At 41.1% G+C, this 18,205-nt stretch overlaps 1 protein-coding gene across 39 annotated transcripts in view; it reads left to right on the top strand.

The window, feature by feature from the left end:
• The window catches only part of rims2a (regulating synaptic membrane exocytosis 2a), a 172,623-nt gene that overhangs the window by 97,423 nt on the left and 56,995 nt on the right, over nucleotides 1–18,205 (top strand). For 23 of the 39 annotated variants that reach the window (XM_034229009.1, XM_034228994.1, XM_034228926.1 and 20 more), the window contains 12 exons: nucleotides 3,908–4,119; nucleotides 5,383–5,502; nucleotides 8,211–8,310; nucleotides 8,438–8,561; nucleotides 9,281–9,327; nucleotides 9,615–9,727; nucleotides 10,665–10,712; nucleotides 13,211–13,341; nucleotides 13,976–14,168; nucleotides 14,475–14,628; nucleotides 15,054–15,080; nucleotides 16,777–16,845. In XM_034229009.1, the coding sequence (XP_034084900.1) occupies nucleotides 3,908–4,119; nucleotides 5,383–5,502; nucleotides 8,211–8,310; nucleotides 8,438–8,561; nucleotides 9,281–9,327; nucleotides 9,615–9,727; nucleotides 10,665–10,712; nucleotides 13,211–13,341; nucleotides 13,976–14,168; nucleotides 14,475–14,628; nucleotides 15,054–15,080; nucleotides 16,777–16,845 (1,338 nt within the window). Of the gene's footprint in view, nucleotides 1–3,636; nucleotides 3,705–3,907; nucleotides 4,120–5,382; nucleotides 5,503–8,210; nucleotides 8,311–8,437; nucleotides 8,562–9,280; nucleotides 9,328–9,614; nucleotides 9,728–10,664; nucleotides 10,713–13,210; nucleotides 13,342–13,975; nucleotides 14,169–14,474; nucleotides 14,629–15,053; nucleotides 15,081–16,776; nucleotides 16,846–18,205 lie in introns of all 39 variants that reach the window. The other 16 variants (XM_034229063.1, XM_034229002.1, XM_034228957.1 and 13 more) reach the window with 8 other exon arrangements.

Below are 18,205 nucleotides of genomic sequence, written 5' to 3'. Positions count from 1 at the left end.
ATAAAAGCAAGATACGAACACCATATTGATCCAGACGGATAAGGCCAGTGATTTTTTTCAGTTGTGCTTTTTCTTCTCAATATGTTTTAATTTATTTCCAATTAAGTTGTTTTTAATAGTATCGCTAAACATTAGCAACTCATTTGCTAGGTTACATCTTCTCATTCATACTAGGATTAACAATGGACAACGCCAAAAGGAAAAACTTAAATTGTTCAAAACATTATTTATGCCATAAAGAAATATCTTTTTGGTGAGAATGTTTTGTCCTAACATCAGCCAAGTTAGAAGACTCACAAATGGGGCTATATTTATTCACAGTGGCACAACTTTACACAGTGTTCTTATTCTATGCGGCTTTTTCTGTTCTGAAAATCCCTTCCTTTTTTACCCTTGTAATCCCCCCCTCCACCACCGCCTCCTCTTTTGCATTCAGACGCATATGTAGGCTATTTGTATGCCTTTCCATCAGAGTTCGCTGTTTTCCTTGAGATTGAATCCTCAGCAAGATAATGCTTGAAGGAGGCCTGCCTGTGTAGATCCATTAAGTTATACAGCTCTTTGCAGGGGAAGTGCACAGGCTGAACAAGTGCAGGGTTTTCAGATAACCTTCCTTTCCCTACATACATACATGCAAGCAAGCAACATATCAACAACAGTACACATTCGTTAACTGTACTTTGAGTCATCAAATAACTATGAATGTCCTTTTCCCTAAATAACAAGGTGTTAAAAACAGATTTATGTCACACACTCAGGTCTCAGGACAAACCTTTATTCCCCTTTACCTCGATTTTCTAAACACCACATTCAGATTTAATATCTTTCTTGTATTCTAATTAGCTTGACTTTTTTTTAAGCCTCTGAATCAAATTGAATGTGCTCTCTCTGAACAGGTTGGTTTTGCATATGTAGCTCTCAGTCTCCAACAGAAGAAATAATGTGAATTGATCTCATCAAATATCTGTCATCTCTTCCAGGGTTGACCTAAGCATCACATCTGCAGCAAGAAATCGGTTTAGAGGTGTTGGTTCACTCTGTAAGCTAACCAACATCAGCATCAGAATCTGAATACCTTTATTAGTCCCACAGAGGGGACATTTGCATCGTTACAGCAGCAAAGAGCCACAGACAGCTTAATGTTACATATGTTCAAAAAAGTACTAAGTTGTGATATAATAAAAAATATAATACAAAAATAAAGTAAAAAAAAATACTTTTCAAAATACAAATCCTGCAACAGTTCTTAGGATTTAGCAGCCAGGTATATATTACACAGTTATTAATGTCATATGTATATAATGTATATATTGCACATATTGCACATATTGCACATAGTTTGATGGTATTTAACAGCAGCAAGTTACACAATTTACAAAATACAAAATGCAAAAAACACACCTTGTAACGGTTCTAAGGATTTAGCAGCCAATTACACAGTTATTAACGGCATATATATATTGCACATATTGCACATAGTTGATTGGTATTCAGCAGCAAGGGGTGATATAGTCTGTGTTGTGGTGTGTGTAGGGGAGGGGGGGGGGGTCTACAAGGGGCTGTGCTGGTTGTATAGTCTGACCGCTGCAGGAAGGAAAGACCTGCGGTATCTCTCCGTGAGACAGCGGGGGTGCAGCAGCCTATCGCTGAAGGAGCTGCACAGTGAGGACAGGGTGTCCTGGAAGGGGTGGGACACATTGTCCAGCAGGGAGGACAGCTTGGCTGCCATTCTCCTGTCTCCCACCTCCTCCACAGTGTCCAGAGGACTCCCCAGGACAGAGCTGGCCTTCCTTACCAGTCTGTTCAGTCTCTTCCTGTCAGCAGCCGAGAAGCTGCTGCCCCAGCAGGCCACACCATAGAAAATGGCTGATGCCACAACAGAGTCATAACATGTCTGAAGGAGTGCCCCCTGCACCCAGAAAGACCTCAGTCTCCTCAGCAGAAAGAGTCTGCTCTGTCCCTTCTTGTACAGAGCAGCAGAATGATCAGTCCAGTCCAGTTTATTGTTCAGATGAACACCCAGGTATTTGTAAGATTTCACAATCTCAATGTCCGCTCCTTGGATGTTCACTGGTGTCGGGGGGGGAGGTGTTGGCGCCGTCTGAAATCCACCACCAGCTCCTTGGTCTTCGCTGCGTTCAGCTGGTTCCTCTGGCACCAGAAGGTGAAGTCCTGCGTCAGCTCCCTGTACTCCCTGTCGTCCTCGTTGGAGAGGAGGCCAACGATGTTGGAGTCGTCAGATCTACACTAAGCCGTCAGCTGGATTGATGAGAAAATAAAAAAAGTTAAAAGACATGTCCCAGAAACCTCCATCCTGTAATAACATTAAAGCAGTTTGCCCAGCCTGTATCTTCTCCAGGCTGTCCACTAGTGCTGCTCCAGAAGTTGCAATCAGAGCCTCATCTTTAAAAGCTCTCCCTGGTGCACTTTAGATTGAGGTCAGTTAAGGGTGTGTGGCATTGCAACCTGAATCCCCAGTTAAACACATTAGAGTGGTGCTCTGCTCTGCTCCCGCCCACAGATGCAGCTACTGTATGATAAGATAGCACTTTACTTTGTTTGAGCAAAATGTTAGTTGTCTGCTGATTTAAACTTAGGCATCTATAAAGAGCTTTTAGAGATTGTTGTTAAATATGTTGTTTCAGTGGACATATAAATATTAGTTGAACTATTCTTCTTAATTTTTGATTAGAACTCCTTTCTGATTGTGTTTGCATCTTTGATGAAATGTAAGGAAATACACACCTGTATTACAGTTGCATGAAGTAGCCATTAGTGTGCCTGGACATAGTTGTAGCTTTGTTCCTTAGCCTCCCAGATCTTGTTGCATTTTATCTTGTGATGCATCAAGGTAGTAACACATCATTCAAAATATGGCATTTTCCAGATCAGTGTAATTTGGAAGTTGTAGGTTTTCTCTTAATGAAGAACCCATTTTCGATAAACCTAATTTCTTGCTGTCGCTGATACAGTTGTTTCTTGACTCCCCCTTCCTATCTGCAGTCACATTCCATTTGTTGTGGCAAGCTAGATTCACAAGATCATGAATTCATGGATAACAATTGTGCAAATCCTGAACAAAATGGTGGGATTTACTCTTTCCTGTAGGAAAGACAAGGAAAAGATGAGCATCAAATGTATAGTGTTAAGAGCTGGCAGAGCGTGTACTGGGGCTCCGTCCCTGCTGTGGCGGACGCAGGGTCGAAGCCCCCTAAATGAATGTCCAAAGGAAGAATGGCGGCCTGTGTGGAGGTGGTCACATTGTTATTGACCTGAGCTGCGTCTTTCTTTCTCCAGAGGGATCTTAGAGGTTCACATGCTGACCAGCTTTGAGTTTTACAGTATGTGAGAGTGTGTGTGTGTGTGTGTGTGTGTGTGTGTGTGTGTGTGTGTGTGTGTGTGTGTGTGTGTGTGTGTGTGTGTGTGTGTGTGTGTGTGTGTGTGTGTGTGTGTGTGTGTGTGTGTATGTGTGTGTGTCTGCAAATATGATTGTTTGGATGTCTTGTTTGCTTCTGTATGTATGTATTATGTGTGTACGTTTGTCTGGCGGTTACTGTCTGTTGTTATTTGTGTCCTCACTGGTCCCTCTCGATGTCCTTTCTTGTGTGTGCGTCCTTTCCCCCCCCCACCTTACAGGAGATTTGGATGGCCATTGGTGGGACCATGCTTCTTGGCATAGCAGTGAGGCCTCCCCAATGTCTTTGGTGAGACATGTGGAGCCCTGCCTTGACCTCCCCCCTCTCCCGTCCCTCCCTAACCCCCCATCTCTCTCTCCCTCTCTCTGTCTCTCTCCCCCCCCATCCCCCCCTCTACCAGAGTCTTTTGTCATCTCATGTTTCCTTCGTTTTATTTACACCTTTGCATGTTGTTTTTCTGTTTTCTTTCTGTTTTTATCCCACACCTGTAGGGGACAGTCAAAGGGGAAAAAGAAAAACAATTGAGCAGACATTTATGTCCGAGCCGACACACACCTTATCTGAGAGGCAAAAGAAAATGGTGCGCTTTGGGGGACACTCATTTGAAGAGGACTTGGCATGGTGTGAACCGCAGGTTAAAGACTCGGGAGTTGATACGTGCAGTAGCACTACCCTAAACGAGGAGCATAGCCATAGTGAGAAGGTACTAAGACAATCTAGCCTGCATTTTGTTATTATTATTTTTAACCTACCCATCCAGTCTTTGTTTTGCTCTGTCACTCAGTGTAAATAGGTGAGATGTTTGTTTTTTGGATTTTTATTTGACGTTTGTATAAATTGATTTCTCTTGCGATTTCGTTCCTTTTTTGTTTTTTCGGTTACTTTTGGCTCCACCTTGCTCGGTGTTGCCGAAAAAGTCTTTTGGGGGCACCCTCTTTGCTTGCTACTTGTACTTGCTGTTTTGCTCCCCAAACAGAAACAACACATCTTACAGTAGTTTTAGCATTGACACACAACCTCTCTGTTTGTCATGGCACACAGGAATGTGGGTCTCTCCTAGTTGCATGCTCGTTCTCCTCCGTATGTTGTGTTCTTGCTCTGCAGCGGTCCTGTTTAGTGTCATAGGAAACATCTTTACTCAGGGCCGACCCTCTCACTCTGCTGCCCCCCCCCCCCCCCCCCCCCCCCCCACAGCACCCAGTCCAGACAGAACCCGCCCCTTGCCTAACTTTCCACTCACCTCTTTAGCAAACCTAAATGATTGTAAGCACACAAAACAGGGAAGACTGATTTGTTTTGCACCAAAAATGAAAACATATGTTTTTCTTTTTTCCCTTCCACTGCGCGTCTGTGATTTCACCCTCTCTGTGTCTCATGGCTTTAATACATGCGCTCTATTTTCCATTCTTTTTTTAATCTTTGAACTGGACTACCTCATTTGTTCTTGCATCATAGATGACCTTTTCCCCCCCCTTTTTCACAGTTTGCTTTCCCCTCACTCCTCCACCTGATGATGGTTGTATGTCTGTGTGTAGTGAGACTCCGGTCTTCCTGCTCCACTTTGAAGAGCTGGTTGGAGGTGGAGGGTTGGGGCTGCTTGCTTTACTCTGCATGGGGCGCTGCATGAAGCTAACTCCACCTTCACACTGGCATGTTCACACAAGCTCTGGAAATAACACCTTTCACTGTTGTGTTGGATGTTATTCTTCATCAATAGTTCGTCCATGATTCTCTTAGCAATTCAATATCCCGTCTTTTAAAAAGTAAATAATTGAGCGTGTTGCTAGATAAAACATTTAACAATTGATGAGGGCGACAGAGTTTGTGTGAACTCTCTTCCCTGAGTGAATAAATGCTCTCCCCATGCACCCTTTTCACTATGGACAGTTGTCTGCTTGGGTCTAATGTAATCACATGCAAGCGGATGAGTTGTTAACAATAGGTGTGTGTTGCTCTGACCTTGTAGCACCCGGTGACGTGGCAGCCGTCCAAAGATGGGGATCGCCTAATAGGGCGTATTTTACTCAACAAGCGCATGAAAGATGGAAGTGTGCCTCGAGACTCAGGAGCTCTGCTTGGTCTAAAGGTGAGCTCATTCTACCTGTCTGTGTGTGTCTGAAGATCTCATGTGTTTAAGCTGCAGTTTGGTAACATATTCAATACTACATAACTTAAATACATTTTATACAAACAAACAATCACAGCCAAAGAATCTCTAAAAGTATTAAGGTAAAGGATCACTGTACTCTGCAGTCAACATAACTTCAGCATGGTCGAGGGCTCTGAGTCGTGCCTATACTTAGGAAGGTTGTTAAAAAGAATACGGAGGATCTGTCGTCCACACCAAGACGGCAAACTCTTTATTGCTCCCACGTTGTCAACAGCGTGTGGCACACGCCGTGTGCGCCCCTCCTTCTGTTCTTACCCTTCACAATAAAAGCCCTCGACATGTACGCAGCATGACTGCTTACCAGAGGAACGTAAATGTACAGAGAGAGTCATGCTAAGAGGCAACTTAACAAAACGTTTTCACAAAACATATTTCAGTGCATCGTTTAGCTGTGGCTGTTTTATTTACTGTTGTATGTTTAACCAGCACTGCGTCATTTCACATTTTGATTGGGGTTTACAAGCAGTGATTGAAACCTAGAGATACGTTAGAGTATCTTCTGCTCTGATTGGCAGAGGACTCCAAATTCCAAATTCTGGGAGGCAAAGGAACATGATATTTTGTAACAGTCTCATAAACTACAGTCACAATATCAGAATGACAAAAGGTACATTTATGAAAGCTACCAACTGCAGCTTTAAAATATGCACATTTATCACAAATGTTGGTTATGGACTTCAGTGGAAGCAGACCCAGGGATTCTGGGGAGGTTTGACAGGTCCAGCTGATCATCAGTGTTGGTTGTACATTGATGTGAACATACAGTGTCTTTCTACTATTTTGTGGCCTTTTTTTGTGTGTGCTGATTTTCTCCTTGGCTTTCCAATTATCGATAACATCATAGTGCTACTCAGTAATAATATTCATTAAAGACTTGATTATGTCCCTGATGAATATTAATGAGCATCGTTTAATATTGAGCCGTATAATTCTCTGAACTCACTCACATTGAACTACTTTAATGAACTGCATTCAGCAGCGCAGAGGAAACGAGTCCTGTCAGTGTCGTCACTGCACACATTTTGAATAGTATCACATTCCACTAGGAATTTAAACGATATGTTTGCTGTGTATATGTTTCCTATGCTTTTAGTACTGTGAAGCATACTTTTATAGGACATATTCTTACTTCACTCAATTTAAACCTTTGTAAAGAACTGCAATGTAAATGAGTGTAATCATTTAGACGTTCAAAAGAAAAATACTCACCAAATATCTGATTATCCATGATTAATTGAGGAGTTATTATTGCAAAAAAATTGCAGAAAATCCTGTTGAAAGTTTCTCAAATATTTTTCATTTTGTCCTATTCAGTGTTTAACAGTAATTAGTTTAATTTGATCAAGAACTGTACACATTTGTTTTCATTTCCTGCTACTTTATACACCTCCACTACAACTCAGAGGCACATTTTGTAGTTTTTACTCACTAAGTTTATATTATACCTTCATTTACTTTAATCAAGAAGCAATTAATTATTATACTGTAGATACACTTTAATTAATTCCTTGGTGCAATTCACAAGCTACCGTGCAGTACTGAAAAAAGCTCCTCCTTTTCCAGCTTCCTCATATAACTGCATAGTTTTATTAAACAAAGTGGATTCTTGGGTTTAAGACAAAACATTAAAGACATTACCTTGGACTTTGAGAAACTGGGATTGAATGGTTTGACTATTTAGTGACATTTTTTAAGTCGAACAATTCATCGATTCATAAATCAAATATCCTGCAGATGAGTTGATAATGAAAATAATCATTAGTTGCAGCCCTACCTCTTACCCATGTTGTTATTGCAGCATAGTCACTACATTGCCAAAGAAAGCTTTCTATGGTCGTAAATGCTTTGGTTTCCCTTCCCTTTTCACTGTTGCATTAATCTGTAGGTGGTAAAAAAAGAAAGAAAAGCTGAGCAGCCAATACCAGAGGAGCATGGTGGGTGATGCAGAGAGAGAACTGAGAGCGGCAGGGCGGGGAAAATCATTACTGATTGAATGAGCCTCCTGAAACGGCATGTTTGTGTCTGCTCAGTGCCTCTGTGGCTTTCTGTCCGCTCAGCAGCAGACAACCAACTCGGCAGTGCAGCCAGTCAGTCCATCAGTCAGGCTGCCAGCCCCCCCCCCCCCCCCCCCCACTGTCCATCTTTCTCTATCTCCATCTCTTTCACTGCCAGCCTCCTTCTCCGGCTCCTGCCTGTTACATAAAGCCATTTCATTTAGCAGACTTCCCTAAGCTCCTTTGTATGTTGGCATTCAGCTGCCATTAAGAGGGATTTTGATTTGTATCATGCCCATGTAAGCTGAGTACAGCAGCTCAGGTCTTTACAGTACAGCTGAAGCCCACGGACCTGCACTGTTACAGAACCACTGAGTGTGTCCCTGGGCAGAAAACATAGCCTTAAACATTACAAAAAATCTAGGCTTTTATTGAGGATTCATACCTCGCAGGCAAACACTAAAGCAATGACATCACTGGGATACATTGGGGGAAAACAATCGGTTTTCTCCTGAAAGCTGCATGAGAGGCATGAGGTTCGCAAGTCCCCATAATAATAACACAGTGATAATAACACTAACAAATCAAGTTGTGTTTCAGTGCTAATCCAGTGCTAATCTGCTCCTACAGGTGGTGGGAGGCAAGATGACAGAATCTGGTAGACTTTGTGCTTTCATCACTAAAGTGAGGAAAGGAAGTCTAGCAGACACTGTTGGACATCTCAGACCAGGTATTAAAGACACACACACACGCACACACACACACACACACACACACACACACACACACACACACACATGATGAGGTGTGTTTTCTACACTGCAAAACGTTATCCTGTGTGTCTGGTGTGTTTGCAGGTGACCAGGTGCTGGAGTGGAACGGGAAGCTTTTACAAGGAGCCACATTTAAAGAAGTTTACAATATCATTCTAGACTCCAAGCCTGAGCCGCAGGTGGAGCTGGTGGTCTCACGGCCTATAGGGTGAGAGCTCACCGTGACTGTCACACACGCACAGCATTATATGATCGTAACTGCTGTGTTTGGCACACAATACGATTACTTTATCTGTCCTGTCTACAGTGTCAACCTGCCTCTGACAAATTGATAACTGGCATAGCTTCCAGACCTCTTTCAGCATGAAGAACGAATAATCAGTTGGAAAGGATACATTTAATAATCACATGTCAAATCAAATCTGTGATTTTATATAACAGGAATTGCATCATTAGTGACTTAATACTTTTATTGATATTTTTATCTTTAAAACAATTGCAGTTGTTATGTCTTTAGGCTCATTGAGGTCAAGTCACTGCCTGCATTACTGAGCTCACTATAATATGGAGCCTTCAGGACATCTCGAGGTGAAGAGAGCTTGTGTTACCACAGAATATATTTTTTAATGAGTGGTGCGTACTTGTTTTATTCAACATTTGGGAATCTATCCCCTTCCAATCCAACACATCCCAGCAAAATGACAGCCTGCTGCCTTGCTTTGACTCCAAATGTAAAGAGTGGAAAACAGCAACATCTTTGCTTTACCAATCCTATAGCTGACCCTCTGTGTGCTGCTGAGGGAGCTGCTGCTGAATGAAGACTAATGCGCTCATTAGAGCACAGTGCAGTCAGCAGTAGCACCAATTGATCCTTTCCACCCCTTCCCTCTCTCCTGTCTCTCACACTCATACTCTTTTTTTCTCCAGAGATATTCCAAGGATACCAGACAGCACACATGCACAACTGGAATCAAGTGAGTCTCAGTCTCAGAATCTTTAAGCTATTTCATTACCCCATGTAATCCTATTATCAGCCTAGAAACATCAAGTGAAGGAAATGTCTCTGAGAGTTCTGTCACTCTGCCTCTCTGTGTCCCTGTCTTTCTTACGGCATGCTTTCTTGCCCTCTTTCTGTCTCTCTTCTTGTCATTGTCTTTCTATCTTCCTCACAACCATCCCCCATCTCTCATTGTATCTCTCGATGTTATTAAAACCAACGTCTTCACTACCTGATCTGACCGTGTGGTCCCTGCCCTGTCAGGTTCGAGTTCTTTTGAGTCTCAAAAGGTGGATCGCCCGTCCATCTCCGTCACGTCCCCCATGAGTCCCAGCATGCTGAGGGACGCCCCCCAGTACCTGTCAGGTCAGCTCTCAGTAAGTGACCTCAGCATGACATACAGACTATGTGAAATCCTCACTAAAGACTAAATTGATGAACATTTTAATGGGTTTTTAGTCCATTTGACTATATTTAGGAATGGACTCAAATAATACCTTAAATACTGTTTCAAATCATTTGGTTACCGGGCAGAGCTTTTCTTACTCTGCCGGTTGAGCTGGCCCTTTACCAACCCAGTACAGGCGTGTAGATCAGGTTACCACGTGTTGTTCATTATCCAGTATAAAAGCTCTCCTGGGATAAATGGGTAAAGGGCTGAATAAAATCAGCACTTAAATGTAGGGTCCAGTAGGGAAAAGGCTAAAAAAATATATATATTTGAATGAGAAATAGTTGAGTTTGATTTACATTAGTTTGAAATGTCATACCACAATTGTAAAATGTTACAATTGTTACGTTTTCTTTGGTACATTGGATGGTTCCGATTGCTGTAGTGGACTGTAGTAGCTTTTCCCAAGAAATATTAAATGTAAAGGGATGTTTGTAATGGGGTTGTATGATATACTTATCCTTTGAGGGTTTTGCAAACCCCAAGATTTTGCCCGGATCATGCCTTTTTATGTTCTGCATGTAAAGAATCATGAAACAACCGATTATTTAAAAAACTGAGTGCATTGAATTAACCCTCTAAGATCATTAATGTCCAATGACTGATTCTACGCAGACGCTTTTATAGCTGTCAAATATTCAAAATGATTGTGTGGCATTTCAAATGAGAAAAAGCCAATGCAGAACTAGTAAAGCATTACATCAAAAGTTAAAAAGGAAATAAGAACAAATCCAACATCTGAAACTACAAACTGCTGTTGTTGTTAAGAGTGTATTGTGAGTTTGTGTTGCTGTTTTGTTGGGTTTTGGTTTTATTGCAGTTTCTTTTCTTGTCCTTTTTTTTGTTTAATTTTGCTTATCCAGAGCCAAAGCCTTAGTAGAAGAACAACGCCTTTTACCCCTAGGGTCCAGGTAATGGGCCCCGTCTGAAGGGCACAATCTCTATTTGGTCTTTGCTCATTGACTGTTGACTGTTTCCATACTTTGGAAAATGCATTCTCGGGGAAATGGCAGCTTCAAGTTTCCCTCAGTGCAGTGCATTGTGTCATTTTCTTCAGTTTGATTTCTTGGTATCACTGTTATGATAAGACTTATAAATCATTTTCCACCTCATTTTTTCCTAGGTTATGCATGCTCAACTAATCTAAACACATTTAAGGAGACACTCTTCCATTGCCTAATCTGACACTTCACCATAACTCGTGTTGGACGTATGTGATCTTTGGAAATGCAGGAGGGTGTCTCCCTGAACTTTCTCAGGACAAAGGACTTGAGTTATTTTCTGCCTCAGTGTAACATGAACCCAGGCCTGTAACTCTGCCCTACGCACATGTACAGGAGAACTGCTCCATGTGCAAGTTAAACTTATGCAACTCAAGCATCATATGGTTGATTGGTCTGCAGTTTCATGTTGCAGTGAAAAAAAAACAAGTTTGCCGTCCTGTGCTGGAAACCAACTTGCATTTCCTTTCCAGAGTTCAAGCAAATTGTACCTGCAAAATAGAAAATTCCAAACGGAGCAAAGAGTTGAAGGTTTTCCTTCACTTCAAGGGGTCTCTTATTCTGTCGTCTTTATTATCAGTCTTCTCTCTGGGTTTTGTTTAATAATTGTTTTGAATTGATTTTCTTGGCTCGGTTAGTTTCTATACTAATACTTACAGCTGACAATATGTTAATGTGATGAGTTAAGATTACCATCAACAAGCCTTGTTTGGATCTCACACAATACATTATTATAATGGCTCGAGATAGAGATGCGAGTATTCAAATTAAGAGGGGTGTAATGACATTTTATGGAGGTTGAATGTACAAGTAGGTTTTTATTTGTGTGTATGTGTTATTGTGTGTACTTTTGTAAAGCTTGTATGTTTCTGTTAGTGTATTTTTAAAATGGACACATTTCATAGCCACTTATTTTTGAGTACGTTACTTTTGAACCACGTGTGTTACCACTTATAATATAATCCATAAGAATTCAATCTGAATCTTTACTGAATATTTTGTACAAATTCAAACACAATCACTGTACAGTACACTCGCTTTGCAGCATCTGGTGATTTGGTGGGCTACAGGTTTTGAGAAGATTTGGTACAATTTGTTTTCCCATAAGCCCTCTAGTGTCTGTTTTGCCTACATGAAGATCTTTTGACTTGTCTTGAATGCTCTCTCTTGCGTTGCTGCATGTATAGCTGATACTTTGAATTGGTGCAGACCTTTTTTCCATTATCACATTTTACAGAAGTATGGACACAAGCTTAGAAGTTTTATTTCTCATTTCATCTACTAAGGCCTCAGTTGGAGTTTTTTCTTCTTCTAAGTGTCTTCTTTTGGAGTCCATACTTCCCTTTTAATGTGAAATGTCTTCAATAATTCACGCAACAGCATGATTGATTTCCTTATGTGAACGCCCATTGAATATCCGATAGTTAATGAATAGAGGCAGCATCCTCACAGGTAGACATACCAACAGAGCACAGCAAATCACTTCAGTCAAAATACCATTCAGTGAGCTTCATTCCTCTCAGCAGGGGGAGTGGCTACTAGAAAGATGAACACATACATTTACAACACGTAAAATAAAGTGAAAAAAATATCCATAAACATAGCATCACGCTGTAAAACGCATCAAACTAAAATGACACTAAGTTCCTAATATCTGATTTTGATATATTAGCATTATCATACAATTTTAACATTGATACAGTGAGTCCATGTTTTAATGAGCACTTAAGGGGACAGTTCACTCCAAAATGAAAATAAATACATTTGACCTGTAGTGCTATTCATCTAGCTAGCTTGTTTTGTTGTGAGTGCAAACAGTTTGAGATATCAGCCATAAAGATGTCTGCCTTCTCTCTAATATAATGCAGCAAATGGCTCTCACCCTAAACAGCAGTGCCTCCTTCAGAATAAACTACAGACCTTGTTGTGACAAGATTCCTGCTGCAGTTATTTATTTTAACCGTATCACCTTTCATAAAAAGGTTGACATTTGCGTCTTCTGAAAAGAGACATTTTGGCCCTTTGAGCCCACAAGCCGAGTTCAATGTTGTTTCATTATATTAGAGAGAACGCAGACATCTCTTCAACTATCTCATCAAAACTCATCAAAATAGTCCAGGTATATAAACAGCACTACCGATAAGAGAAAACAAATGTATTTTTGATGTTGGGGTCAACTGTCCCTTTAAGCTCTGTAAATTGCGCTGCCAAGCATGTGACCTGACATTATCTTAACAGGCAGACATATACCACCTTTTTCCTGAAGGGTGAATACAGGAGAAGACTCAATAAATGATGACACCTATGCACTAACTTTATTTCTAATTGGAGGAAGTGGTCTTCTCTGTGTTCTCCTTCCTGTTGGCCCTGAGCGTCTCTCAGCAGCTGTCTGTGCTCTGCCCCTGCAGGTCAAACTATGGTATGACAAAGTGGGCCATCAGCTAATTGTCACCATCCTGGGCGCCAAAGACCTGCCCCCCAGGGAAGACGGCCGCCCCAGGAACCCTTACGTCAAAATCTACTTCCTCCCCGATAGAAGGTAAGAGTAGAAACAGTTAGCATTGTATACACCCCCCACTCATTTAATGTCACATTAGTTCACTCCACTCACCAAGACAGTGTACATTAGTACAAAGTGAGATTAAGGAAAATAGATTGTGTTCAGTGATATTGAAATGTTATGCGTCATTGTTTTTTAACAATTAGAACAGGACGGTACTAAAGTTTTCTTTTATACATGACTTCAACTCAGAAATCATCAACAAATATTCTACATTTTCATAAAATTATTCAACAGATTAAAGTTGTACATATGTTTCCTTTTAAATCATAGATGTTTGGATCAAAGAAGTTGTAAATAGTGTAGTGTAGTCTAATCTTGAAAAGTAATACAAATATTCGGTGCAGCCCTACATTAGCATCATAAAAAGTTGTAGGGATTTAGTGGATGTGTCTTTTGACTTTGTTGGACGTTCTGTGCAGCTTTGCACCTTGTTAAGCAGTTCTTTCTTAAGCATTGATGAAGAAAGTGGACATTTTCTGGGAATTAGGACAGTCTTGTTGCCATCTCACTGCCATCATCAGCATGCCTGGGTGATGTGTTCTGTGCTGTGTCGTGTTTTTAATCTGTTGTATTCGTGGCTGTTCCCTATCATGGTTGTAAATAAAAACAGTTTGAATTATTGTTCCTCCAGCGACAAAAGCAAGAGGAGAACAAAAACGGTAAAGAAATCCTTAGAGCCCAAATGGAACCAGACCTTTATGTATTCGCCGGTGCACCGGCGGGAGTTTCGGGAGCGCATGCTGGAGATCACATTGTGGGACCAAGCCAGGGTGAGGGAGGAGGAGAGCGAGTTCCTGGGAGAGGTAAGAAAACCAAAGCCCAACCATTTGGGACACTCACTGATGCTCACTCAGCTAATCCTCAAGATTGGGGGCAAGCCATTCATGAAGCTCTTGTCCATTAAAAGGCTTTGGTTGTCCAGACCTTGTCTGACACGGACAGTGAGCTTAGATATTTTACATAACTGTAAAAATGCTATGAATAACTAATCTTGGCTAACTGTAACTGTAACTTTGTGAGTTGCTATAATTTCATAATTGAGAAAATTATGTTCATATGCAACTATTTTGAGCGAAGACATGCTTTATTGTGACCTTAACCCCCCACAGATCCTTATTGAGCTGGAGACAGCACTTCTGGATGATGAGCCACACTGGTACAAGCTACAAACCCACGACGTGTCCTCCATGCCGCTCCCACGTGCCTCCCCCAACACACAGCGCAGGCAGCTCCACGGAGAGAGCCCCACACGACGGCTCCAGAGTACGTTACCCCCTGTCAATCACACAGTATGTCACACACCTCTAAAGAAGTGTGTTTCAAAAGGCTACACATTTAACAAACCCAATTCAACACCAAGTTAAATGAATAACTTGACTTTTACCAAAGACAGTACATTATATTGTCTGTCTACACTTTAAAACCATTTTAACAATCTTGACAGCAGACATTGTTGTTGACACAAACTGGCATGCTCACGTAACAAAAATGAATATCTTTAAATATAGTAGATTTAGGCTTGATCATCTTTCTAATCTCTAATAATAAGTAATTGGCAAATGTCCTGATTTAAAAGAATACATTGTTTTTTTTAACTGCTGTAGTTTTTGTAAGCTTGTACAGCAGTTTATGCATATCTTGCCTTTATCATGCATGTCACATCAACCTTATTGCTTCTGCTTTCACAGACAAAGGCTCTTATTCATACAACTCAGGTAAAGGCCCCCTGCTCTCACAGGCAGTGCTGCTCTGTAGAGTATCTGAGTGTTTTTCTGTCCCTGACCCTGGTTCTCCTCCCCTTCTCTTCCACAAAGCGTGCATGTACTGTACAGGGAGTCCTGCAACCCAAAACCAAATCCTACCAAACCTGATGCCAGTCCCAATAGACGTTGATTCTGACCACTTGATTTTCCTCTGTGATGCGCTTGTTTGTTTTTAATTTTGTTGTTGGAACATTTCCACTTTTATGAAGAAAAAAAACAATATTTTGGAGCCCTTCCTGCTTGGCTTGTGTTTGTGGATATTAACCCTCCTGTTGTCTTTGGGTGAAATCTGACCGATTTACTACTTTCATCAATCATAACTTTTTTGTTTTACATTCGATTGCATTAAGGCTTTATGATATCCTTCACAGTAGACATTTGAACATATCAAATTGCTGATCACCACTTTCATTGAATTTTGGATGATTTAGTCAACTTTGTAACACCATGGTGTTCCCGGTCAAAAATGACCGCCATAAAGAAAAGGAATTAGTAACCATCCGGATCAGATAAAACACACACACACACACACACACACACACACACACACACACACACACACACACACACACACACACACACACACACACACACACACACATACATACTCTAGATGTGTGCCCCCCCCCCCCCTTATGTGTCTATTCTTTGTATATTTACTACAGTTCTTCATTTATATCAGTAGTCTGATACAATATGTACAGTTTGAAAAGGTGTTAAATGAAATTTGGTGATGATGAATGGTTTTTGTGTTAATGTAATAGCAGTTAAAACAGGACCGGTCAAATTTGACCGCGAACACCAAAGTAAGGGGGGAAACAAAGACAATAGGAGGGTTGAATGTGAATATGTTGTTGAAATTGCCGTGATATACATCGGATAACCGTTCAAAAAGAGCGTTGTATTTCCTTGACCAAGCTCCAAAGTATACCATTTGATGGCCCCCTTATGTGCTCAGATGCTGGTTTACATTCGTTAGGCGACCGTACTGTTTGACTGTAGTGTTACTCAGAGCAGCTTCACTGTACCCCCCCCCCCCACCAGGATGATTTTCTGGGCCTTAGTGTAAGTGTGAGGTGAAAGAGCTGACAGCTGTAAAAAGTCTACAGCCAACTGATATGAGAGGTGGGGAGCGGCACTGCCAGAGTGCAGCACTTGTCATTTCTGATAAAGCACACTTGTCCAGTTGATTTAAGATGACTGAACATTGAAAGCGATGGGGGGCTTCAGGGAGGGGGTCGTACTTTAAAGAGAAGGGGCAGAGAGGGACGATAAGGTTTCTGGGGAAGATGAAGAAAGATCTGTAACGCCGCATCACTTCTCCCACCCCCATCTTCCAATGTCTTTTGAATGATGGAATGTGTCATTCAAAATGCCCCAGATTCAAAATGGAGATCTGCTGTTTTTGTTTTTGTTGAGCAGTACAATGCAGATATCTTTTGTTAAAGCTGACACATATTTGAACTCCAAAAGCTCTTGCTTGAACAGTTGTTGTTTTTGTTGGGTGTGGTGACGTGAGTTCATTAGGTGTAACCATTCAATCCAGGGAGGCATAATCCAAATAAACCCTGCTTCATAAATGACCACGGTACTAAAAAAGACTTTTCCCTCTTCTCCTGTTTTCTCCTGGTTTCTCTTTATTTCATAGGATCCCAAAGGATAAGTGACAGTGAGATCTCGGACTATGATTGTGAAGATGGTGTTGGAGTAATAACAGGTAATATATTAAAGTCAGAGTGCATGTGAATTAAAACAATTAAAAGTGATTTAAAATCTGAAACAAAATGACAAAGTCTAGATAAGTAACAAAAGGTTTTTTATATTTAAATCTGATTTTTCACCAGGGAATATTATAATTTAGTTTTTATTTCAAAGTGGAAACCTATTGTAATATTATAATTTGTATATACAACACGAAGATCAGTCTACTTGTTTTACATTGTTAGCAACATAGCTACAGCTAGCAGCCTGGCTACCATCACTGTCCAAATCAAGAAACATCTGGCAGAATCCCAGAGCTCTCAGTGCTACGATAAAACACCTGATATTATTCATTTAGCTTAGTCTTAGATCTTTGGCTCCAATGACATCCAAACACTTTTTGTGGGCACACAATTACTTTGGTTGTTCGACTACATGAAGATATTTACTGTTAGCTTTTTTCAGTCGCCTCAGTTAGATCCTGAAAGTGAAGTAACAAGCCGAACGCCTACGGTGTCATCATTCTACAGCCCTTACATGTAGTTCATAATGATGAGTTAAAGCTAAATGTTGTCCACCTTAGCCTTACCTCCTACATGCCACCATCTGTCAAATCCTTCCTAGGTCTAAACAGCTAACAATGCTGTTATATATATCATATATCAATCAATCAATCAATGTTTATTTATATAGCCCAATATCACAAATGTTACATTTGTCTCAGTGGACTTTACAGTTTGTACAAAATATCAGTATGACAATACGACACCCTCTGTCCTTAGACCCTCACATCGTACAAGGAAAAACTTCCGAAGAAAACCCACAGTTTAAAGGGGAAAATGGGAGAAACCTCAGGGAGAGCAACAGAGGAGGGATCCCTCTCCCAGGACGGACAGACGTGCAATAGATGCCGTGTGTAAATTGAAAAGATAATACATTTGCAACATAGGTAGTCCAAATGTTTGGAAATGCATGTGTATAATAGGAAGATGAATCCACGAGGATATCCATCCAGGACCTATGATCCAGGACCACAGCCACGACTCAAGATCCAGGGCTCGCGATCCAGGACAGAGGAGCGCAGGATCATCCATGACTCCGGATCCCGGCGTATATAGAAACCAAAAAGAAAGACATTTGGGGAAGCTGGGTTAATCGGAACATGAGAGTAAACAGGTATAGACAGAGAGAAGGCAGAAGTAAGATGTCCCCCGACAAACTAAGCCTATATCAGCAAAACTAGGGGCTGAATCTAATCAGCCCTAACTATAAGCTTTATCAAAAAGGAAGGTCTTAAGCGCACTCTTAAAAACGGATAGGGTGTCTGCCGCCCGAACACAAACTGGAAGCTGATTCCACAAATGTGGAGCTTGATA

Source organism: Gymnodraco acuticeps, unplaced genomic scaffold (genome assembly GCF_902827175.1).
Source record: "Gymnodraco acuticeps unplaced genomic scaffold, fGymAcu1.1, whole genome shotgun sequence".
In the NCBI taxonomy this organism is placed as follows: Eukaryota; Metazoa; Chordata; class Actinopteri; order Perciformes; family Bathydraconidae; genus Gymnodraco; species Gymnodraco acuticeps.
This window is presented reverse-complemented; position numbering and strand designations above follow the sequence as displayed.